The 26,402-nt window shown below is 38.0% G+C and overlaps 1 protein-coding gene across 1 annotated transcript in view; it reads right to left on the reverse strand.

The window, feature by feature from the left end:
* LOC114414385 (importin-9-like) overlaps positions 1-26,402 on the reverse strand; it is a 66,997-nt gene that overhangs the window by 25,912 nt on the left and 14,683 nt on the right. The window contains exons 6-24 of the mRNA XM_028378632.1: positions 24,517-24,603; positions 24,302-24,418; positions 24,112-24,175; positions 23,886-24,028; positions 21,010-21,057; positions 20,851-20,919; positions 19,770-19,845; positions 19,167-19,297; positions 12,428-12,487; positions 12,227-12,296; positions 12,057-12,121; positions 11,923-11,984; positions 11,732-11,855; positions 11,596-11,653; positions 10,471-10,583; positions 6,885-6,962; positions 6,735-6,797; positions 6,546-6,641; positions 6,333-6,442 (exon numbers count right to left, since the gene is read on the reverse strand). Of these exons, the coding sequence (XP_028234433.1) occupies positions 6,333-6,442; positions 6,546-6,641; positions 6,735-6,797; positions 6,885-6,962; positions 10,471-10,583; positions 11,596-11,653; positions 11,732-11,855; positions 11,923-11,984; positions 12,057-12,121; positions 12,227-12,296; positions 12,428-12,487; positions 19,167-19,297; positions 19,770-19,845; positions 20,851-20,919; positions 21,010-21,057; positions 23,886-24,028; positions 24,112-24,175; positions 24,302-24,418; positions 24,517-24,603 (1,634 nt within the window). The remainder of the gene's footprint in view (positions 1-6,332; positions 6,443-6,545; positions 6,642-6,734; positions 6,798-6,884; positions 6,963-10,470; positions 10,584-11,595; positions 11,654-11,731; positions 11,856-11,922; positions 11,985-12,056; positions 12,122-12,226; positions 12,297-12,427; positions 12,488-19,166; positions 19,298-19,769; positions 19,846-20,850; positions 20,920-21,009; positions 21,058-23,885; positions 24,029-24,111; positions 24,176-24,301; positions 24,419-24,516; positions 24,604-26,402) is intronic.

Raw genomic sequence — 26,402 nt, forward strand, 5'->3', positions numbered from 1 at the left:
TTGTCCCTTCTAGAGGTTTGAGGCAAGGGGATCCTCTAGCTCCTTTGCTCTTTAACATAGTGGCTGAGGGGCTTACTGGTATGATGAGAGAGGCCCTTAACAAAGACCTATATAGAAGTTTATTGGTTGGGAAGCAAAACCTACCTATAAATATCCTGCAATATGCAGATGACACAATTTTTGTTGGTGAGGCCTCGTGGGAGAATGTTGTAGTCTTGAAGTCCATGCTGAGAGGCTTTGAAATGGCCTCGGGACTGAAGATTAATTTTGCCAAAAGCCAAATTGGGGTGGTTGGGGTTCAGGCCAATTGGATTCAGTAAGCAGCCCAATTTCTGAATTGTAGACAGATGGACATTCCTTTCCATTTTCTGGGTATGCCTATTAGAATTAAATCTTCAAGCAGGGTTGTTTGGGAGCCTTTGATTTCTAAGTTTGAAGCTAAACTTTCAAGTGGAACCAGAAGAATCTATCTATGAATGCTCTCCCCATTTATCTTCTATCTTTCTTCAAGATTCCTCAAAGAATAGTTGATAAGCTGGTGTCTCTTCAAAGGAATTTCATGTGGGGGGGAAGCCAACACCACAAGAGAATTTCTTGGGTAAAATGGGATGTGATCTGCCTCCCAAAGAATGAGGGGGGTTTGGGGATCAAAGATCTAGCCAAATTCAATGCAGCCCTGAGGGGGAGATGGATTTGGGACCTAGCTGCCAACCACAATCAGTTTTGGGCTAGAGTTCTAATATCCAAATATGGAGGCTGGTCAGACCTGCAGACTGGCAGAGATAAAGGTTGGCACTCTCAATGGTGGAAGGACCTTAGAAGGCTTTATCATCAGCCTGATTTCAACATTATACAGCAGAATATGATATGGAAGGTTGGTTGTGGGGATCAAATCAAGTTTTGGCAAGATTCTTAGCTGAGTGAGGGCTGTAATCTTCAGCAGAAGTATAATCAACTCTTCATGATTAGTAGACAGCAGAATCTTTCTATTTCTAATATGGGAAAGTTCTCTCACAATTTATGGAGTTGGGATTTAAAGTGGAGAAGGAGACTATTTGACCATGAGTATGAGATGGCAGTTGCTTTCATGGAAGAAATTTCTGATATCTCTATCCAGCAACAGGTTCAGGACAAGATGCTTTGGAAAGCTGACTCTAGTGGTGTCTATTCCACTAAATCAGCTTATAGGTTGTTGATGTCCTCCAACAGCCCTTTTCCTAGCAGGAGGAACTTCCAGATCCTTTGGCAATTGAAAATTCCCCCAAGAGCTGCGGTTTTCTCTTGGAGGTTGTTTAGGGACAGACTCCCCACTAGGGCCAACTTGTCCAGAAGAAATATCCCTATCCAGGATATTATGTGCCCTCTTTGTGGCTGGTAGCATGAGGAGGCTGGGCACCTTTTCTTCCATTGCAAAATGACTAGGAGGCTATGGTGGGAATCCATGTGCTGGATTCAGGCTATAGGAGCTTTCTCAGCTGATCCTGCTAACCACTATATCCAATTCTGTGATGGATTTGGTGCAGCGAGAAATCTTAGTAGGAGGGGCGGGTGGTGGATTGCTTTATCTATTACAATCTGGCAGCATAGGAATTCCTTGCTGTTTCATGGCATTCCTTTTGAACCTCAAAAGGTGTTGAATGATGCCATAATTCTAGCTTGGTCTTGGCTAAAATGTGGAGAGAAAGGTTTCAATACATCATTTAACCATTGGTCTACCAATCTTATGATGGCCTTTGGTTAAATTTCTGATTATATGTATTGGGGTCCTTGTGCTGGGTTTTTGTTGGGTTTGTTTTGCTTTTTGGAAGGTGGCACTTTTGTGTCTTGTATCTGTTATTTTCAATACCTCTGGTACTGTTCTGTTTAATATTAATATACATATTTTTGCCTTCCAAAAAAAAAAAGGAAGGCATGTTTTAGAAGTTCAAATCTTTCATTTAAGCAGAGTCAGATGGAGTATATAGAATGTAAGTATAGCAAGAGATAGCAATCCTATCTTTGAGGTGAATCTTGGAAACCATACTTTACCATAAGTCAGTCACAGTTTATCACCTATAATGTAAGAGGATTGGGGAGGGGGATCAAATGGCCGGCAATTAGAAGGATGGTCACTACACAACACATAGATATGTTATGCATTCAGGAAACAAAAAAGGAGATAATTGACAGGGCCATGAGTCAAGCCCTATGGGGTGATCCCGAAGTCAGTTGGGAAGCACATCCATCTTCGAATTTAGCAGGCGGACTTTTATGCATCTGGAGTGAAAATCATTTTTGTCAGAAAGGAAGGTAACTGGGAATGGTTTCATCATGCGGGTAGGGCAATGGCTTAAAGAGGCACAACAAGTTCATATTGTCAACATCTATTCGCCCTGTGACATTCAAAGCAAAAGAGTGCTATGGGACAGTGTCTTGCAGTTGAAAAATCTAAACCCTGGGGGACTTTGGTGCATACTAGGCGACTTCAACAGTATTAGGACTCCTATAGAGAGATTGGGTGTCTGTCAAAGGGGAACGGAGGATAGCAGCTCTAGGGAGTTCAATGAACGGATTGAGGAGTTGGAGGTAGACGAAGCACCGTGGGTAGGCAGAAAATTCACATGGTTTAGACCAAATGGAACCGCTAGAAGCAAGCTAGATAGATTTCTGATATCCCCTGAATGGCTAGCCAAATGGCCAGGAACCTCTCAACACACACTGGAGAGGAATTTCTCTGATCATTGCCTACTGTTGCTCAGATCCACATGTGTAGATTGGGGTCCTAAGCCATTTAGGATTCTTGATTGTTGGCTCACAGACACTTCTTTCAAGAAGATTGTCCAGGAAAGCTGGACCTCTAATCAGCTAAGTGGATAGGGAGGATACGTGCTGAAAGAGAAAATCAAGAGACTCAAAGACAGTATCAAGATCTGGAACAGAGAACAATTTGGTGATACTTTCAAAAAATACAAGCAGATAGAGGCAGCCTTAAACAAGTTGGAAGAGGACACAATTGACAGACACCTAGACCCTCAACAATTGGTATCCAGAAAGAAGTTTCAGGAAAAGTTATGGTTAGCGGCTCACTCACACGAGTCCCTACTAAGACAAAAGGCCAGAGCTAGGTGGATTAAAGAAGGTGATTGTAACTCTAGATACTTTCATATGATGATCAATTCAAGTCGGAGACACAACTGCCTAAAAGGAGTGAAGATCGATGGATCTTGGATTGAAGAGCCAATAACAGTCAAAGAGGCAGTCAGGTTGTTCTTTTCTAAACATTTCCAAGAATCTGATTATGACAGACCTCGATTGGATGGAATAAGTTTCAAGACCATAGACAGTCAGCAAAATGACCGGCTGGTGGAGAGATTTCAGGCGGATGAGGTACAAAGGGCTGTGTGGAACTGTGGGAGTGAAAAAAGTCCAGGCCCAGATGGACTTAATTTCAAATTCATTAAGCAGTTCTGGCACATTTTACATCCTGATTTCCTTCGATTTCTAGATGAATTCTATGTCAATGAAATTTTTCCTAGGAGATCCAATGCATCCTTCATAGCCCTAATTCCTAAGGTATCGGATCCGCTTAGGCTGTCAGACTACAGACCCATCTCACTCATTGGGTGCATGTACAAGATTGTGGCTAAGATCCTAGCTAACAGATTGAAGAAGGTCATGCCTTTCATTATAGATGAGAGGCAATCAGCATTTATAGAAGGAAGGCATATGTTACACAGTGTGTTGATAACAAATGAGGTTGTTGATGAGGCTAATAGAAGCAACAAGTCGTGCATTGTATTCAAGGTTGACTATGAGAAGGCGTACGACTTTGTTTCTTGGGATTTCCTTATCTACATGATGAGAAGAATGGGATTCTGCACCAAATGGATCCAATTGATAGAGGTATGTATAAAGTCTGCATCGGTTTCGGTCCTGATAAATGGTAGCCCTTCTTCTGGTTCTCCCCTCAAAGAGGACTAAGGCAAGGGGACCCTCTAGCACCGCTTCTCTTCAACATTGTTGTTGAAGCCTTAAATGGCCTGATTTCACAAGCCATGGGGAAAAGCCTATTTAGGGGTTTCCTAGTTGGCCTACACAGGGTGAAAATCAGTCTCCTTCAATATCCAGATGATACAATCTTCTTCGGTGAGGCATCTATGCAAAACGTGAAAGCAATCAAGGCAATTTTGAGGACCTTCGAACTTGCATCTGGCCTCAAAATTAATTTTGCTAAAAGCAGTTTTGGAGTATTTGGTATGCCCGAGCAATGGAAGACAGATGCAGCAAATTACCTCAACTGTAGTCTGATGTCCTTTCCTTTTTCGTACCTTGGTGTTCCTATTGGAGCAAATCCACGAAGATCTCAGACATAGGACCCTATCATTAGCAAGTGTGAGAAAATTAGCGAAATGGAAGCAAAGACACCTGTCTTTTGGGGGGAGAGCGACTCTTATACAGTCAATCCTAACATCCATTCCTATTTATTTTTTCTCTTTTTTCAGGGTCCCGAAAAAGGTGGAGGACAGGCTGGTAAGCTTGCAGAGGAGATTCCTATGGGGAGGGGCTAATGACCAAAACAAGATAGCTTGGATTAAGTGGGACACAGTGTGTCTTCCAAAAGAAAGAGGGGGACTGGGAATCAAAGACATCACCACTTTCAACCTAGCATTGCTTGGCAAATGGAAGTGGAGTCTCTTTCAGCACCAGGGGGAACTGTGGGCTAGGATACTGGAATCTAAGTATGGCGGTTGGAGGAGTCTGAATGAAGCACCTCGAAGCAATAGGGAATCCATTTGGTGGAGGGACTTGAAATTGGTGTCTCATCATCCACAACATGGCGTTGCATTGCAGAATTCAACTAAGTAGAAGGTTGGATGTGGAGACAAATTTCAGTTCTGGGAGGACAATTGGATGAATGGAGATGGCCCATTATCAGCCAAGTACCCTAGGCTGTATTCTATTTCTTCCCAGCAAAACCAAACTATCCAGCAGCTGGGGACTTAAGGAGATACAGGGTGGGAATGAGACTTTAGATGGAGGAGACCTTTGTTTGATAGTGAAATAGAGATGGCGGTTTCATTCCTAAGAGATGTTGAAAGTCACAGGATTCACCCACACATTAGAGACCAGTGGGTGTGGATGGCTGACACCAGCGGCCAATACTCGGCCAAAAGCACTTATGGTGTGATGAGGGGGGAGATATCAAACGGGATCCAGGATGGTACCTTTGAGGAACTGTGGAAACTTAAGGTTCCAAACAAAATTTCAGCATTTGCATGGAGGCTACTCAGAGACAGACTACCGACACGAGCAAACCTGAGAAGGCGACAAATTGAATTAGAAGACAGCACTTGTCCTTTTTGCAGAAGTGTGGAGGAGACCGCAGGCCACCTGTTCTTCCATTGCAGCAAAGTTCTCCCTGTTTGGTGGGAATCATTGTCTTGGGTGAACATCGTGGGGTTTTTCCCGCATAATCCAAAACAACATTTCCTCCAGCATGTATCCGGAGCCCCCATCGGCACCAAGCCTAACAGGTGGAAGTGGTGGTGGTTGGCATTGACATGGACTATTTGGAGGCACAAAAATAGCATCATCTTCTCACAGGATACCTTTAATTCTAACAAATTGGTGGACGATGCAGTCTTTTTACTCTGGACATGGCTCAGGAACTTGGAGAAGGACTTTGTTACTCATTACAATATCTGGTCTAGCAATATTAGCATAGGGTTTAGCCAATAGATGTGGCCCCATTGCAGACTAACTGTACCTATTAGTCTCATCTTTGAAGCCAAACTTTGGCACCTATTAGATTACATTAAGGCTGCCATGGAGCCAATCATGTGGCATCTACCTTGTAAATTATATTTCTTGGTACCTCTGGTACTCTATTAATATATATTTATTTTCGCTGACCAAAAAAAAAACAGTTTTACTATCCTGTGTCTATCATATAAAATGCCAGAGAAATAAGAGATGATGTAAATCATAGAATTCAAGTTGGGTAATTGAAACAAAAAAGTGCCTTGAGTGTTATTTGTGACAAAAAGCTATCACTCAAGCTTAAAGGAAAAGTTTACTGCATAACTGTCGGAACAATGATGTCGTATGGAACCAAGTGTTGGGCAGCAAAAATCCAAGAAAATAAACTATATGTAGCAAAGATAAGAATGGTGTGTCGGATGCGTTAACATAATAGACAAAAATATAGAATTAGGAATAAATACATTAGATAGAAAGTCAAGATAGAACCTATAGTAGAAAAGAAGGTAGAATCTTGCCAGTATTATGAAAAGGAAGCTTGATGCAATAATGGTAGTAGATTTACTTAGAAATGTAAAATAACTGACTGCTACCTTGAAGCAATATCAAGTAAACTTCTCATAGTTGATCCAGAATCAGATCCCCATGCAAGAATTTCTTGTCTTCCCCCAGATATAAAAGCAGATAAACATTCTGTAGCATTCTGCTCATGTCACATCAATGCATATATTTAATTCTATAATCAGAAATAGTTTAAAATACAAATAATGAAATAGGATTGTGTTTATCTAGCAAAAAAGAATAACCTGAATTTCACTGTGGTCATCACTTTGAAGGATTATGTTGATAACAGCATTAAAAGAGACACCATATATTGCTTTCACTACATCAGCAGGGGCATTCTGTATAAAGCAATAACATACTGAGATGAGAAAACCATAAAGATAAATAAAGTGCTCAAAGGTCAAAGATGACATGTTTCCAAGTATACTTGCCTTCAGTAACATTGTTACCAGATCTAATGATCCAGCTACCAAACCATCAGCCTGCTCTTGGGGCTATAAGAACATTTACAGAAGTGTATAAGCAACAAGATTATTCTAAAATCACTAACCAGACACTGTAATAACTTGGAAAAGTCATACTTTATTCAAAATTGGTCCAATATACGGCAAAATTCTAGAAACCAATGGATGTACACATTCAGGAATGCTTTTGATAGCCTGGAAAAGAAATAAATTCTATCAGATGACAAAAGAAATGATATAAAATTATTGAAATAATTGATTTCAAAGTCAATAATGGAGCTTGACAAATATAAATCCAGATCAAAAAGCATCAATGAGAAAAGCACATATATATAAGCATAACATATATTTGTATTTGCAAGCATATATACACATACACATACACATACACATACATCAGAGTTCTAAATCTGTGTCTCATCACAACCAGCACATAATTCATAAACTGCACTACAGTGAGTTTGCCACTGAAAATTGCAGCATTTCACAATTGTTGTGGCCATTGTGACAAAATGGAGGTATAATTCCACATCTTCCCCCTCCCCATTTGAGTTTGACCATTATTTTTGTTATTTTTCAATTACACCCTTTTTCATCACAACAACCATTACTCACTGCTCACTGAAGTTTATGGCCAAGCCAGGGCACACTCACTTCTCTTGTTCTGTTTATCATTTGCTCATACTCTGCTCCTCTTTTAAGTTTTCACTCAAGTCCTCTGAGTAGAAGAAAGCTCTATGCCTTTCCTCTACCACTGTTCTGTTCATCACCATTTTTTGTGTTCTAGTCCCTCATTCTGTTCTACCTGTTCACACCTATTTCGTATCTTTGTGTTCTATTCTACCTTTTTATGTACTTCATTGATCACCCTTCACCCCCCCCCCCCCCCCCTTCCAATTCTATTCTTATTTATATTTACGTATAAGAATTCCTTTGGTTTGCTTGTATTTGGTAGCTCAGAACTTTATTTTGACCAATGCTATCAAATAGCGGTGATGATAGTGCCATGGCAGTATGGCATGGTGGTTCAACAAGACATGTGTTATGACATGGCAGATTCTCATGGCTTCATAAACTCACAAACAGTTATGGCGGAAAAGGCCCAAAAATCCAGTAAAGAAAGAGACGTGTCTCTATGCCCCCAACTAATTATTACCTATTTTCATGGGCATACCCAAGGTCCATAAGCTCAAGTGAAACCCTAATGCACAAAAGTCTATCATGAGGATCCCGGCAACCATATCTTTTCATTTTCAAAACACTCCTATCTGTTTTTATATTTGCCTCTGTTAACAAAAGCCTCACCTGTGATGATCTGTATTTTCCAGAGACCCACATTTTTCTGGCGACCCAAATTCCCTTGTTCTTGGTCTTTCTCTCCCCTTTATCTCTTTTATTTTTCTGTAACCTCCATCAACCAACTATTCGTAGCATTATCCCAATTTGGTCCTATTAATTTTTATGTCTTCACATTTTGAGTTCCCTTTTCCACGTGTTCACCAACTTCCCTGGACCTCTCAATTTTTAACATTTCTTCTCCAAATTCTTTTTTTTTATTTTGGTTTGTTGGGCTTCAATTTGAGTCCAGTTTAACTTTTTAATAATAATAAGGATAAATTATTATTTTGGTCCCCGAACTTTTCAACTTTAATGGTTTTGGTCCTTTATCCCCAAACTTTTCTTCCATCCAGTATTTTGATCCTTTCCCTCCAAATCCATCGTTAGCTGCCTACATGACACTATTTATATTAATATTTTATTTTCTTACATTTTCTCGCGGTTTAAAACCACCAAAAATTGTGATTTTAAAAAGATTAAATACTTTGTGGTGGTTTTTGGCTGCCAAAAATTGTTGTTTTTTCAAGGCAAATGAAACTTATATTATTAAACACCACACATACAAGAAACACATGAACCAAGATTTGCAATCAATCATCCATTTTTCTCCTTCAATCTTATATTTTTAATCATTTTGGTTTATGATTCTATTCTATCGGTTTTAATGCTTCTCAGCTTGAAAATTTTCAAACCATAATCTCAAATATTCGCAGAGTACCAAAGTCATTATCCTCAAATTCACCTATTTCTACATTATTCACCGCTATCTTTATCTCCAGAAACAAGCCCATCCACGCCGACCTTGTCACTTTGCATTAAGCAAGCACCGTTCATGCATAAGAATTCATAAGGATCCCAATCAACCACTACCAACTTATACATTAATTGTGTCAAACCTTCTCCAATCCGGTGCCCTTCGTAACAATTTTCAGAGACAAATAATTTTCATTCTTTGCTCGCAGATTCCAGATTTGGACCTGGGGATACGATTGCGATATGGGTTCTAGATCTTCTGTTTGGCAGGGTTCTCTATTCCTTCAGTCATCAGATTCATCATCCATGGTGGTTCCTCTGCCAACCGCCACCACTCTGGCATCATTCTACGTCGGCAACCTCCACCCTAACGTCTTCAACAACCACCTCATGGACACATTCTCCGACTTCAAGAGCCTCACATCAGTCCGTGTTTTCAAAGACTCATCCACGGGCTTCCATTGAACCCAGTTCTGGGGACGCTCCGTCCAGCCCCGACAGTAGCGGCTTCGCCGGAAATTGTTGCAATTGGGTGTGATGCCCAACCTTGTTGGATTTGATTTTTTATTTGGATCTGGCCGTATCAGTGTTTGTTAGAACTGGGGTTTTGAGGTTACGGGTGAATGAGGGAGAGAAGATTTCAGTTAGATGTGGGTTCAGATCTGGTCGTTATTTTTTATTTTTTTTTTGTGTTTTCCAATTTCTGGCAGTTTTTAGCCGCCAGAAAATGAATCATAATAAAAAATAAATAAATGTCACGTCATCATTTAATGGTAAAACAGATGGAAAGGACTAAAACAATGGACCGAAAAAAAGTTTGAGGACGCTGACCAATCGTCAAAAAGTTTAGGGACCAAAACCATAAATACAAAAAGTCCAAGGGCAAAAAACATATTTTACCCTAATAATATTAATAATAAGAAGAACAAGAGCAAGAAGAGGAAATATAATAAACTAAAAATAGTAGTAATAATATATACTAATAATATATATACTTTTTGCCTTCCAAAAAAAAAATAGTAGTAATAAAAACATATTAAATTATTTAAAAGATAACATATAATATAGGGTTTACTATCTTTGTAGTCACTAAACTTTAAAATTTATAGTTTTCAGTCCCTAGACTTTATTTGACTGGTTTTAGTCCCTTCACTTTTCTTCTGTCCTGAAGGAACTAAACATGAGGGAAAAAAGTCAAGGGATGCTGACCAGTCAAAAAAATGTTCAGGGGCTAAAATCAGAAATCCTAAAAAGTTTAGGGACTAAAGATAGCAAATCCTATAATACAGAAGCAAAAAAAAAAAAAGAATAGCAGCCATCCCATTTTCTACTATCCCGCTTTAGCTGTTTTGGGTGGGCCACTACGCAATGCTATCCAGGATTGACTACTTAAAACAACAATAATCTTGACATAAAATTTAGCTTATCATTGGTTGGATAGAACATTTCTTGTTAAAATCACATGTTTTACATTCCTACCTCCCATTGTCCAATTCAAGGTAGGATCTACATGTTTGACATAAGTGATCAGTCATAACAAAGGTAAGATGCTAAGAAAAAATAATCAAGTAACCCTTTAGATAATATTATTCAAAAAAAAAACAATCATTACCTCAAGAACTTCCAGTGCATCAATACTGATAAAAGGATCCGAAACATGTGATGCCCACACATTAAGGATTACAGGAGAAATCATGTGTTCAACTAATGTTGATGACTCATGACCTACAATAAGCAATAACAAGGGAATAAATACAGTTGAAATCGAGATAAGAGACAAGGATTTTAGTGAAAACTTGTTTGAAAGAAACCCTATCTGCTCACTGATTTATAAATTATAGGTTTAATTACTTATTTGGTCCCTATAATTACAAAAACTTCTGGTTTTAGTCCCTATTCTTTAAAACATCCCTTTCTAGTCCCTATACATACCATTTTTAATCCCTTTTAGTCCATATGCATCATTTTAATCCCTATTAGTTCCTAAGGAGAGGACCAAAAGGGATTAAAGTTGGTATGTGTAGGGACTAAAAGGGGAAGTTTTTGTAACTATAGGGACCAATAAGTAATTAAACTTAAATTATAATACATGTCCAGTACAAGAGAATCTCAAGTTTGGGAATAAACAAGATTACAGCATAATTACCTATTATAAATATGTGCAGAAAATAAAGGACTAAATAGGTCATTTGGCCTCAAATATAATAAGAAATACTATGCCTAATGTCAACAGTCTCCCCTCAAGCTGGTGCATATAAGCCATATGCAGTCAGCTTGTTACATAAATGATATCATCAGTTCACGAAGAGACTTGTGAAGATGTATGGTAGTCAGTCATAAGAACCAACAAACGATATAGTGAATTCCCTAGATACAATTTTCTCATTAATAAAATAGCAATCAATTTCATTATACTTCATTTGCTCATGAAAAATTGGGTTTGAAGTAATGTGCAAGGCTACATGATTATCACAAAAGAACTCATAAGGCCAACTTTACAAACCTATTGCCCGATACTCTAACTCTGCAATAAACCTTGCAACAACATTCTGCTTTTTACTCTTGCATGAAATGGGATTACCAACAAGAACAATCTGCATTTTATGTAGGCAATAATCTCAAAATAACCCCATAACCCCAATCTATACAACTTCAATGTGTAAGTAAGATGAGAACATAAAAACACACATGCATAAATATAACTTCAATATCCAATCCGAGCAATATATAAACTAACCTGCTTTTACTGCAGCAAGCAATGTATCAAGTACCATGAGCAAGGTTTCATCTGATGCCTGGAAATCATATTAGGTAACTATTAGATGCAACAATAGTAGAAGATATATGATAAAAGGATTTATATTGTGTGGTACATGATTAAGAAGATCTGTGAGGGATGAAATTAAACCCAACAATTGCGATTGGACAATTTCTTTTTTTGCTTCAGGAAGAAGGTTAGTAAGTGCTCTGCAGGCACCTACTTTTACAGGTGGGGGCCTGTTAAAGTCAAAGTTAGAAGAGAGTATATTACACAAAGAATACAGACAGACACAAGTGTGCTTACACATCCATTGTAATTGCTTTCATTGCTAAATAAAGAAAGTGTTCTAGTAAACCATTGCTTATCTGTAAAATATGAACATCAGTTAGAAGTCATGAGAGAGAGGCAATCTTAAAAGTTAGGACAGGATCATTTACCAAAGAAGACAATTTAGCAACTGACGTAAAGATGCGAGCATATAAAAAGGGATATTCAAGAGGACCTGTCAGAAAAATTAAAAAATAAAATTAAAAAATATGTATCACAGCGTCATTCATTTAAGAAGAATGGGAGCTCAAAAGAGGCATCGGGAGAGTTGAAAAGTGACCTATTAGAGAGTCTTCAGTGAAAATCTGCTCAACCAGGTGCTTCAAGCTACTTGTATCAAATCCGGTTTCCTGTAACAATAGCAAAATATATCATAGTTTATCCTATGGAAAACAAAACCACAAGTTATTGAAGATGGAAATGAAAAGGTTTAAGCCTAATTCTGCTTATCAGAATTCACAACTCAAGTAAGAATCCCAACCTCTGTCTCCAACAGTTCTTCTGAAAGAGACGATAAGGCAAAAAGAGTAGCTTCTCTTATCTGCCAAAAATTAACATGCTCAAAACTTAGAAATGAAACGGGGAGAAAACAAAAACAAAAATCTCACAGAATAATCGATGCATAACTGCATAAGTAAAATATGCCATTCATGTCACATTTTTCTGGAATCAATGGCATGCACTTCATGTCAAAGATTAACAGAGCATGATTGAAGCTTTCAATGAGATATACAGGAAGAATAAATCTAAAAGAGGAACAGGGAGCAGAAAAAACAAAATTGAGCCATAACAACCATGCTTACATGGCAAGGGGTTTGGGAGGGAACGAGAAAATGTGGGAGCAGAAGGACATGGAAGAGTAATTTGTTTTTTATTAGCAAAAGTATGATTAATATTATATATAATATTAAGTTCATTTACCCAGACATTGATTCCCACCTCAGCAGCATGATTCTAACACAGCTGAAAAATGGGTGGCATGCATCTTTGTCATGATTTCTGCAGAATGGTCATTGGACGTTGTTGATTTCCACATTCCTGCTTCTTAAGTTACTCTTTGTTGGCAGTCCTTCCAGGGTTAATCTCCAAGCAAAGAATGAGGCTTTACTTGGGATTTTAAACTTCCATAGTGCAGTAAACACTCCATCCTGATTTTCATTTGTCGAATCCCTATCAAGCAGCATATAAGCATTCCCCACTGTATATCCCCCGCTTGAATCTCCCTCCCAATTCCAGGTGTCTAGTCGCTGCAGTTGTACGATCAGACCTTCTATATCCTTCATAAATTTTGCAGTCATGTCTATTTCACCCTCCAAAAAGAATCTCCTCCACTGGAATAGTCATTCCCAACCTGCACCTGATGTCGCCCCTTGCTGGTGGATATATTGATGTTACCCAGAACAGCACCTTTGATCCACACCCAATTTTTCATTTTGTCCCGCTTTTAAACCAGCTTCCCTCCTCGGGCAAATTATAGATGAAGCTTAGGTCCCGCCACCAGAGGGACTCTCTGTTGGTCCTTCTTGTCACATCCAAATTCCTCCACCCTCCATAGTTGGATTCCAAAACTTGTGGCCACAATGCTCCTTGGTGATGAAACAAATTCCAGCACCATTTTCCAAGCAGTGCATAGTTGAATTTCACCAAATCCTTGATGTCCAAGCCACCTTTTTCCTTTGATAGACAGACTGAACCCCAATTCACCCATGCAATCTTTTTCTGATCCGAGTGCCTCCCCACAAGAACCACTGCCGCAGCCTCACCAACCTAACCACCACCTTCTTCAGTTTTGACAATTTTCTCTCACATTTCTTGACTATTGGATCCCATATCTCACTACGTCTTGGGAGTGCCCCAATAGGGACACCCAAATAAGGAAAGGGTACTGAACAACATTTTGCAATTTAAATAGCTGACAGCATTGTTCATCCATTGCTCAGGCATCCGAATAGCCCCAAAACTGCTTTTGGAAAAGTTTATTTTTTATCCCGATACCAACTCAAAGCTCCTCAACATCACCTTGATTGCTCTTACATTTGTCATCATTGTTGTCCCAAAGAAAACAGTATCGTCTGCATACTGTAATACACCGATTTCCACGTTTCTTCCTACTGTAAAACCTTCAAACAAATTCTTCTCTCGGGCTTCTCTCATCAGACCAGTTAAGCCCTCCGCTACAATATTAAACGAGAATGGGACTAGTGGGTCATCTTGCCTGAGTCCTCTTTGAGGAGTGAACTCTGCTCTTGGGCTCCCATTAACCAATATGAAAATAGAAGTTGATTTTAGGCAACCTTGAATCCATCTAATCCATTTGGTACAAAAACCCATCCGCCTCATCATATACAACAGAAAGTCCCAACATACTAAGTCATACACCTTTTCGTAATCAACTTTGAACACTAGGCAGCTTTTATTACATCTTTTTGCTTCTTCGACCACTTCATTGGCTATAACCACGTTGTACAGCATATTTCTACCCTCTATGAAGGCAGTTTGGCGTTCATCTATAATGGTTGGCAGCACCTTCTTCAGCCTTCTAGATAACAGTTTAGCCACAATTTTATACATGCATCCTATTAATGAAATAGGTCTGTATTCATTGAGGCTCTGGGGATCATGGACCTTAGGGATCAAAGCTTAGAATGATGCATTGTTTCCTTTCTGAAATACTCCATTGATATAGAATTCATCCAAAAAAAGAGCAAATCTGTTTTGATAACGTCCCGGAATTCCTTGATAAACTTGAAATTTAGTCCATCCAGTCCAGAGCTTTTCGCACTGCCACAATCCCACACTACAGCCTTCACTTCTTTCTCTTCAAAACGCGCCACCAGGAGAACATTATCTTGCTGGCCAATGGACTGAAATCTGACCCCAGCTAGTCTAGGCCTCTCCCACTCAATCTCCTCTTGAAAAACTGTCTAATTTCCTCTTTGACTCTGCATGACTCTTCTATCCAGCACCCATCAACAAGCACTCCTCTAACCATATTGTATTCTACATTTCCAATTTACAATCAAGTGGAAGAACTGAGAATTGTAATCCCCTTCTTTGATCCATCTAACCTTGCCTTTTGCCTCAAAATGGATTCATTTAAGTGTGCTGCTACCCACAATTCCTCCTGTAGTAGCTTTCGCAATTTTTTTCTTGTTCATTCAGTTGTCTATCATCCCCTTCTTTTTCCAGCTTGTTCAGCTCCAGTTCTGCTCTTCTTAATTTCTGCCAAATATCACCAAATTAAGTCTTATTCCATGCTTTTAACGTCAGCTTTAATCCCTTGATCTTTTCCTTTAACAAAAAAACCCACAAAACCATTTACAGAGTTAGTTGTCCAACAGTCACGGACTACCTTCCTGAAAGATTTATCCTCAAACCAACAATCCAGAACCCGAAACGACTTCAGGCCCCTATCAACAATTGTGGATCTCAAGAGAATTGGGCAATGGTCTAAGAAATTGCAATCCATGATAAACTAAGTGCTTCCTTGTCATTTGGCAAGCCATTCTGCGGATACAAGAATTTTGTCCAATCTACTTTTAGTTGTCCCATTGGTCTGTACCTGATGAATTTTCGTCCCGCACAAGGCACATCCTCAACCTCTAGGTCTGCAATCCATCCATTAAATTCCTTCATAATGCTCTCAACTTGCACCCTTTGACATATACCTACTCTTTCTGATGTTCTTCAAATTTTATTAAAATCCACTAATATGCATCATAGGCCTCCCAAGTTTGCATTCCTTATTTGTCTAACTTATTCCCATAAATTTCTTATTCAAAGCTGCATCACATGGCGAGTATATGTTCACTATTATCACTTTTCCACAATCAGTAACCCATATTCCTTCAAGGTAAATGAAACCACATCCAATCAACTTCTTCTCCAGTTTAAATGTTTCCTCACTCCAAAGGCACAATATTCCTCCAACACTATTACATGCTAGCTGCAATTCTCAACTGACATCGGAATCACCCCACAAAGCTTGGCATACATCCTTATCTATCACTTCCTTAGTCTCTTGTAGGCATAGCATATCTACTTGTTCTTTTTTCACCAATTTTCTAATTGAAGCCCACATTAATCCCCTCCCGAGCCCCTTTATATTGTATGTTATGATCTTCATCAATCACTTTCATTATTTCCCATCCTATGAGCCTCTCCCTTATCCCTTTCATCCATACTAACTAGTTTGCATACCATTGTTCCTTCCTGGTTACTACAATTTACTCCCAAATTTTTTGCCATGTCCCAATTAATTGTTGCTTCTTTTACCAGCTCACAGGTTTTAGGACTTCAAACTAATTTTGATGCCACTGTAACATAATTTTCACAGCGCTTTTCCTCCCATCCAGCAATTTTCTTCAGCCTACTACCCCTTATCATTGTTGGAGAAGTCTAATGATTGTTTGGGCCACTGTTGGGCTCCTTTCCTACATTGTTGTTTGACTATCTCTTTTGTCAGTCTTTGGGCCCAACTGTTTCATTAGGTCTCAATTCCTTTTTACACCACCTATTTCTTGAGTATACCTTCCATATAGGGTCAGGCCCATTTACTTTAGGGCCTAATAGCTTATGTTCCCCTCCTTGTCTTTCAACAGAATTGTTTTTAATGGGACCTGAAAGTGAGTTGTTTGCTTCCTCTTCTTCTGGATAATCACATGCCTCCATCTCCTTTAATTCAAAACTGAGTCAGATGTGGGCCCCTTTCTTCCCCATTGTTTCCATTCTTGTTGTTTTCGTTCTTCTCTTCAAAAGCCATGCCTGATAGCTTCCTCCTTTGTCCTTCCTGACCTTATCAACAGCTTGTCGCACCTAGGTAGGTCTTTGTCTTCTGTCAAAAGCATTCCCTACGTCATAGGTACTGACGTGATATATAGACCAGCGGACAACTACTGCTCCCCACCACTTCTGTTCTGCTCATCTCCATCTGCATCCGCTAGCATGGCTATCGCCAGAGACTCGTCATGGGACGACGCGTCCTCCAACGATAAGGTCAGCCCCACTTCGCTCTCATCAGAAAATATTTCCTCTGAGGACCCTATCAGGCTCCCACTGTTGCATTTACACCTGCAGGGGTTGTAGCACGTCTCCTCTACAATGTTGATCACGTAATCGTCCCCGTTAATGGACGCAGTTACGGTGTGATTGATTGTAAGGTACCATGATGTTTTGATGAGCACTCGTGCCCTATCCAAGCATTGAAGGCCTTCAACATTGTCATCAATATCCACCACTTCAACCCGTCACAATCTTTTGGATGTTCTCCAAATCCTATGCATGTAATGGGATTCCCCAGCCCAGAATCCAAACCAACCAAAATCCAAACCTCATGCTTAGGCTCTATTTCTCCAATGTACGGAACATAGGCAGTCCGTTTTCGAATTCTTCCCTACATATTTCTTCTGCTCTAGTATCAATGAGGCACATGAGTAACACCATGTCGCCACCAAGGTACTTTGACTTAATGTCCTCACCTCCATCTCACATGAGTTCTTCTTCTAGTCTATCAAATATCGCCAGATTCCTCAATTTACCTACCCAAGCATTGCTGAACCATGTCCTCTTTTCCATTGGTATAGTTAACTAAATTGACAAGTGGGATGTCATTCTCATTGCTTGCACATATCTCAGTAACCACCTCTTCACCGTAGTTTTGCTGCCTGTCGCAACCACTTTCGCATACAAAATAGGTACTGTCTTCCGTTGGGGATGTTGTTTCTAAGGTCCTCCATTCATTGTTGTTTGTTCTGTTATCTCCCTGCCTCTGACCAGCCCCTTGTGCTGATCTTGTTGGTTTTCTCTATCAGCTTCCACTCCCTTCCATGTTTCGGAAGATTCGCATGTAGTTTCAGTCTGCCGAGAATCAAGTTATCCAATTGTCTCTCGAGTTTCCTAAAGTCATCAACCCCTTTGAATTGCACAAAACCGTATCTTCAGCCGCTCCTGTTTCTATTCTTTGCAATGAATACCTCCCTGACGCCGTCCTATTTCTTGAACTCAAACGACAAATCTTTTTCCCCCATATCTTCCAGAAAACTTGTGAAGTAGAAAGAGTAAACATTTGATGCATCCCTCCAATTTTTACTCCTTCGCTCCACTCATCGTGCCGCCATTGTCATCCCATTATGTTGACCATACCCATTATGTTGATCAGTACTTGTAGCACTAATGGTTAAATATGTTTCAGAAGTGATTAATAGTGTCATGAGGTTATTGAAACGTCTAATGGTGGTTAACTTTGTCTCATAGGTGACTAAGAGGAAATAAATGTGTATATAATTATCAATCAGTACTTGTGGCACTTATGGTTAAATATGCCTCACAAGTGGTTAAAAATGTCATGAAGTTATTAAAATGTCTAATGGTAGTTAACTTTACCACACAAGCGGATAAAGTAAATGGATGACATTGTATACAATTATCAATCTGTACATGCAGCACTAATGGTTAAATATTTCTCATAAGTAGTTAATAATGTCTGAGGTTTTTGAAATGTCTAATTGAAATTGTGTATATAATTATCAATCAGTACTTGTGGCACTTATGGTTAAATATGCCTCACAAGTGGTTAAAAATGTCATGAAGTTATTAAAATGTCTAATGGTAGTTAACTTTACCACACAAGCGGATAAAGTAAATGGATGAGATTGTATACAATTATCAATCTGTACATGCAGCACTAATGGTTAAATATTTCTCATAAGTAGTTAATAATGTCTGAGGTTTTTGAAATGTCTAATTGAAATTGTGTATATAATTATCAATCAGTACTTGTGGCACTTATGGTTAAATATGCCTCACAAGTGGTTAAAAATGTCATGAAGTTATTAAAATGTCTAATGGTAGTTAACTTTACCACACAAGCGGATAAAGTAAATGGATGAGATTGTATACAATTATCAATCTGTACATGCAGCACTAATGGTTAAATATTTCTCATAAGTAGTTAATAATGTCTGAGGTTTTTGAAATGTCTAATTGAAATTGTCTTAAAAGCAATTAGCTGTCCAAGTGGATGTTGGGCGGACAATTCCCAGTGGGACATTGATAACTTTTCCTAGTTGAAGCATCTAGAAATTTGAATGCAGGTTGTGGGCACTTTACTTGAAAATCAGCAATATTTTAAAAATAGCCTGTGTCAGTAGGTCAATCAAATTTGTCTACCAAACATATTAGATAATTTCTAGATCCAAGGAGAATATATATTCTGTACTTACCCTCCACCAGCTTGCATTACCAGCTGCTTTTCTAATTTGAGACTCGGTGAACCATTGTTTTGCACCATCTGTTATGGCCAAAATTCCTTCACCAGCAAAAGAATTCACAACCTCTTCCAGTAAAAGCACACCTACAAGAAGCATTTTCTGATGAAGCTTATGAAACTATATAAAACAGATACATCATACATAAATACATTTTAACACAATCACAAATGAAAAATCGAAATCACCCAAAAGTAGGGGTGGCAATTGGATGGTTAAAAAACCAACCAAAATATCTAATGAATAGTCAGTGAAGATTGTTAGTGGATACTAAATGAACTGATGGATTATAAATTATCGATCCATAATGATCCAATCCAAAATCCATCCATTTGAAAACATTATTGAATGATAAACTGTAAGTGTTCTTGAATGATAAAACTCATCAAAATTAGAAGTGTTATTATAAGGATAAGGATTAAAATCATTATCAAAACAATCACCAAAGTAATTAAGATGAAGGAAACTAACTCAACATAGGAACCTATCAGTCAAATTGAAATAAATTACCAGTGTCAAACTTAAACTGGCAAATAAAATCTTAAGGGGGATACTGACCAGAGACGCGGCAACTATAAGTGGCATCTTCTTCATCAGCAATGAACTGGTTAGCATCCACAGACCATGTATGAACCTAAAAATAGAATGGACAATTCTTGAGTAATAAAAATAGAAAAGGGTTCAATTGCTGAAAAATTACAGAGAGAGGGAGAGCATCAAAGGCACCACTATATATTATCATATTTTCACTGTTATAAAATACAGTAAATACATCTACACCAAGTTCTAATCATGGAAACTGCCCCTCGGCCCATTGGGGTATGGCAGCATACATCTGATACTTCCAAGAGTCCACAGTGATGGGAACCACATCACTGGGCAATCCTTTTTTCATATTCTTGACTTAAGGTACTTGAGCAAGCTAATGCCAAACTATATTGTGATTTTTTATAGATTCCAGTAATTTTGGAAGAAATAAAATTAGTAATTGCCATACTAATGCAAAGCCCAACCTCTACAATTTTCCAACATTGCAAAATCTTTAAAAACTTCAACAAAACAAAGCAAATTATTGACAATTTAAAAACATAATTAGCATGTGTCACACTGATGCAAAGCCCAAAACCTCAACCATTTTCCTACATTACAATTTTTTTAAAAATTTCAGAAAAAGAAATAAAGTATTTAATGTACAAAATAGATTTTAATCATTATGTCACAAATATCTTGAAATTTTGATCTTCATGCTGTCATACTACTTCAATAAGATAAAAAAATCATTCGTGAGCCTCCATCTAATAGCTTAACCTAAACGAGATTGATTAGTGAATCACTCCGTGACTGTGGCAAAATGAGTTCAAGTGAGTCAACAGTAAAGTGATATATGAAGTGGTAAAAGGATTGGCATTCATTTCATGATGAAATAACAAAATTAAAACAAAATAATTAATGGATACAGAGAATAATCAATCTGCACTCCACTCAAGTAAGCTACAGCCCTTTTTTCAAATGACAAGCACAACCTTTTAAATCGCAGAAAAATTATAAAGTGAATCTGCAGAAAGCCAATCAGATGCTACTGAGTAAAATCAGAAAAAATGTGAACTAAGAGCAATGACAAGAGTCAAGAATGCTATACCTGCTGCTCAGTCATTTGAAGAAAAGCAATAGTATAGTACACCAATTCTCTGATATTAGCCACAACCACCTATAGAAATGCAAACCATAGATCAAAGTAATGATACAATTGAACACAATCAGCAGAAAAATAAGATTTCAAGAATGTTCTGAACCAAACCTTTCCCAGTCTTGGATTACCCACAATGGTCAACATGAGTTCAAACAGCTGTAAATAACAACTTAGATAAAAATGATAATTCAAAAATTATTACAAGAAATGAAGGAAACACAAACAAAAAACCATGCAAACCTGATTTACGCAAGTTTTAGACAGATCTCAGCCAGTTTATTATTTAAAATCCTATAATTATAATTTTTTATCATTTCCATACAATAATCCAGCAAAACTATACGACACTAATAAAAGGTATAGATCAAACAAAGAGGTTCCTTTCAATAGTAAGCTGATGAAGCCATCATTGCAGTGACTACAGTATCCCCTGTGAATTCCAGTTTGACTAATTTGAAATTTAGGACTGTCTTCCTTGCCAAATAACAAGTTAAAGGATATCATTCTAGCAGCTGATTCAGTTTGACACTTCATAGTGACCTTTCTCTCTCTGGAATACTGACAACTATGTACAGTTTAAATTAAACAATCAAGTTAACAGCAGTTTTCTTTGGGGCAGTATGCAGATGATACGGTTTCCTTTGGGACAGCAACAATGGCAAATGTAAGAGCAATCAAGGTGATGTTGAGGAGCTTTGAGTTGGTATCGGGATTAAAGATAAACTTTGCCAACATCTGTTTTTGGGCAATTGGGATGACTGAGCAATGGATGAACAGTGCTGTCAGATAAGTTGCAGAATGATGTCAGTACTCTTTTCTTATTTGGGTATCTCTATTGGGGCAAACTCAAGACGTAGTGAGATTTGGGATCTAATAGTCAAGAAATGTGAGAGAAAATTGTCAAAATGAAAACAAAAATATCTTTCTTTCGGGGAAGGGTGACTTTGATTAAGTCAGTCCTAAACTCGATCCCTAAAATTTTTTTCTTTTTTCAAGGCTCCAAAGAATGTGGTGGATAGGTAGGTGAGGCTGCAGCGGTGGTTCTTGTGGGGAGGACACTCGGATAAGAAAAAGATTACATGGGTGAATTGGGGTTCAATTTGTCTACAAAAGGAAAAAGGTGGCTTAGGCATTAAGGATTTGGTGAAATTCAACTATGCACTGCTTGGAAAATGGTGTTGGAATTTGTTTCAACACCAAGGAGAATTGTGGCCACAAGTTTTGGAATCCAAATATGGAGGGAAGAGGAATTTGGATGAGACAAGAAGGACCAACAGAGAGTCCCTCTAGGGCGGGACCTAAGCTTCATCTGTAATTCGACCGAGGAGGGGAGCTGGATTAAAAGCGGGAAAAAATGGAAAATTGGGTGTGAATCAAAGGTGCTGTTCTGGGAAGACGGGTGGAAGGATGATGGGATTTCGTTAATTGAAAAGTACCCAAAATTGTACCACATTTCTCAACAGCAACATCAATATATCCACCAGCTAGAGGCGACATCAGGTGCAGGTTGGGAATGGCAGTTCCAGGGGAGGAGATTCTTTTTGGAGTGTGAAATGGACATGACTGCAAAATTTATGGAGGATATAGAAGGTCTGATCGTACAACTGCAGCGACAAGACACCTGGAATTGGGAGGGAGATTCAAGCGGGGGATATACAGTGGGGAATGTTTACATGCTGCTTGATAGGGATTCGACAAATGAAAATCAGGATGGAGTGTTTACTGCACTATGAAAGTTAAAAATCCCAAGTAAAGCCTCATTCTTTGCCTGCCAACAAAGAATAACTTAAGAAGCAGGAATGTGGAAATCAACAACGTCCAATGACCATTCTGCAGAAATAATGACAAAGATGCATGTCACCCATTTTTCAGCTGTGTTAGAATCATGTCGCTGAGGTGGGAATCGATGTCTTGGTTAAACATATTGGGTGTATTCCCGAAAACTCCGAGAGACCATTTCCTCCAACACTCCTACTGCAGTCTTAATGGTATTAGGTTACACTGATGACAGACTTGGTGGATCTCCCTGACATGGTGTATTTGGCACCATAGAAATAGGATTGTTTTCTCAAATGATATTTTGTGGTTGGGTGCCTAGCTAAATGTCAGATCTATGGTTGCCTAATTTTTGCTGTATAGCATGTATTAGGTCACCATAGCTTTGCGTAGTATGGTGCTAGGTTGTATATACAACAATACCACTTGTACTGAACTTAATATTATATATAATATAATCATACTTTTGCTGATCAAAAAAAAAAGTTAACAGGAGTTACAGTAACTGATTTTGTTTAGGATTTACTGAAACATAAATTTTAGGATCCTAATGTTTCATTACGATCTAAGTTTGTCTCCTCTTTGTATACTCTAATTTTATCTCTGCCCAAATTATGGATGAATATTCTCAACCCCTGCTTAATTGCATCATTCTGTAACAATACAAAGCTGCAAATTCAAACATCCCATTCTTTAAAAACTTACTGGAATACACAAATAAATGGAGGAAAATGAAAGTCTTATATGAAAGAAAACCTTTATACAAAGAATGGAGCTATACATTTATTACCAAAATTCATGTTGATTGACTAGTGGGTATCTTACTACCTTCTATTGGATAATATTATTAAGTTTCTCCATTTTGTCATTGATAAGAAGCACAGAAACAGATAGAAGATAATAACAAATCAATTTTATGAAGAATTCACAAGAATAGGGGCTTCAATGAATAGAGATATCAAGATAGAAAACCATATTCAGTAATATATCACCCAGCTGACAAATATTTGCAAGGGCAGGCATCAGGCCATCAACTAAATAACATAAAAGAGATTGAAAAGCCATTGAAAAGGAGATTGAAGAAACCACTCACGACAGAAAGTCAGTCAGTTAACTCCAACATGGAAATATCTCTAACAGAAGAATTTCATTTTTTGCTATAAAAAATAATTAACATGATAAACACAACAAACTGCTGCTATCATCACCTGGATAACAAATGAATCAAGGCTTTTCTCTGAACCATCAGAATCATATCTTCCCTCATGTGAATCTTCTGTTCCTTCAATGGACGCTTTCTCATAAACTCTCAAAGAAGAGACAAATGTATTCCACAAAGGTCCCAATATAACTACAACGAAAAGCATATAGTAACAAAATAAATTAAATAACTAAAAACAAATACTTAGCAACTCAACTAGGGAGCAAACATACCCTCAAATTCGCTTGTAAATAGACTTGAAAAATTCTGAATAAACTGATTCAAGCACTTCAAAACCTTAACAACGTAAACACAACATCATGTTACTACATAGGAAATATATACATCTGTCTGTGTTTGTACACTAAACACACAGACACATATAGGATAGGAGGAAAGACTATTAAAAAGAACCAGACTAACCTCCATTTTAATACTCCAATCATCTGGATTTTCAGATTGAACTGGAATTTGTAGAATAGAAGAAAATTGGTCCATCCATGGTTTAAGCAAAGGAACTATCAGAGAACTTGTTTCTGCCTAAACAGAATGTCTTGATCTGTTAATAGTTAAAAAGAAAAATGCCCAACAAACAATCCCCAAGAACAGTTCACAACAATCACTTAGTGGAAAAATACCTTATAGACACCACTCATTGTCCCCAGCATAGAAGTGCAAGAATAGATTATTGAAAGGGCCTTCATTCGAATGTATGGATCATATATCTGAATGGCAGTAAGAACGTAAGAAAGCTGTATAGGTAACAGAAGATACTCAATTAACCTATAAACAGAAAATTGGTAATTTTCCTTTATTTTCTTCGTTTTCTCTTTTAAGTAGAATTCAAAGATCTGGTAAAGTATTTAAATAAATTACCAAAAACAAATTACATTATTACAAATATTTCAATTTTACTTCAAAAAATCAGCACTATCTAAATGGAAAAACTTTTGACAAATGACAATAATGCAAAATACAGGTAGACAGAAAGGACTCCTATCCGTGATTATCAAACTCTCGAGTTAACTCGATAACTCTTACGAGTTTACAAGTCCACTTACCCTTTGCAAGTTGACTAGTGTTTAAAGTCTCTTTTTAGTAGACTCTTGGTAGACTCTATAAACTCTAAATAAACTCGGTAGACTCTCGAGTTTAGCACTGAGTCAACGAGTCAGCAAATTATAAAAATTAGACCAAAATATAAGTCATTTTTGGTTGTTTTTTGTCTGTTTAGTGTTAAACATACCTTTATTTAGTGTGTTATTCCAGAATAAAAAAATTCACACCTTTAATAACATCAAACCCTTGTTGTCTAATAACATCAAACCCTCAATGAGAATGATCTACCACTACTATAACATCTGCAAGTTATTATCTAGTAGTGATACATTACTAGACTTGGCTATTTAAGTATTGTGAAATTTATGATTTATTATTTTGCTTTATTATATTGTTAAAATGTTTAATTGGTATGTTACTTATATATATTTTGTTATTATTTTTATATGAAGTGAACTCTTACGAGTCTACGAATTAAGTTTACGAGTCGAGTCTATGAAACTCTCACGAGTTTATGTAAACTCTTGAGTTTGATAACCTTGCTCCTATCCATAACTAGAGTACCAGACTTGTTAATTCATACAGTATGCTATCTTCCTTTCTAAAGAAAAAAAGTTAAGAATATGTAACAATGAAGATAATGTGGGGGAAAGATATAACGGGAACTTTGAGAATGAATAAATCCTTTCCACTTTTTTATTTTATACAGCTTTTATTAATTTCTATATTGTTTTTTTGAAGTAGCTGATTTATTTTAACTGCTATGCTTCCACTATTTACATGCAATGCATAAGATGGAAAAAGAGAAAGGTAGAGAGAGAAACAGAGAGTGAGGGGAGAGAGAAATAGAAAATGGGTGAGAGTGGGATCCTGACATAATTATGCCGAAAATGGGTATGGCCAACAAGTTGAGATGAGACGAACAAACCGGAGGGATGCATCTGATGTCCATTCCTTCTACTTCACAAAATTTCTTGAAGAGATGAGAGAAAAAGACTTGTGGTATGAGTTTAAGAAATGGGGGGACGTGCAAGAGGTTTTCATTGCAAGAAACAAAAACAGGAGTGGCAGGAGGTATGGTTTCGTTAAATTCGAGGTGGGCGATGTGAGGAGGCTTGAAAGACAACTAGACGACTTGATAGTAGGGGGGCTGAAACTACACGTCAACATAACGAAGCATGGAAGGGAGAGAGAAGCCAATTCAAACAACAAGTACAGGACGAGGATAATCTCAGATAAATCACTCGAGGGTGTGAAACATCAAGGTAACCTTGAAGGTGCAACGGAACAGCAACTCCAACAAATGACAGCGCCAACCTCGTATGCTAAAGTGGTGGTGACAAGCAACAGAAAGACGGGACGAAGAAGGAATCTAACGCGCGTGAGTCCAACAAGAACAATTTCTCACTCGTCAGTGCAGCTAAACATACCTGTGTAGAAAGTACATGGCTCAATAACACCTGGG

The sequence above is a fragment of the Glycine soja genome, chromosome 1 (genome assembly GCF_004193775.1).
Source record: "Glycine soja cultivar W05 chromosome 1, ASM419377v2, whole genome shotgun sequence".
Lineage (NCBI taxonomy): Eukaryota > Viridiplantae > Streptophyta > Magnoliopsida > Fabales > Fabaceae > Glycine > Glycine soja.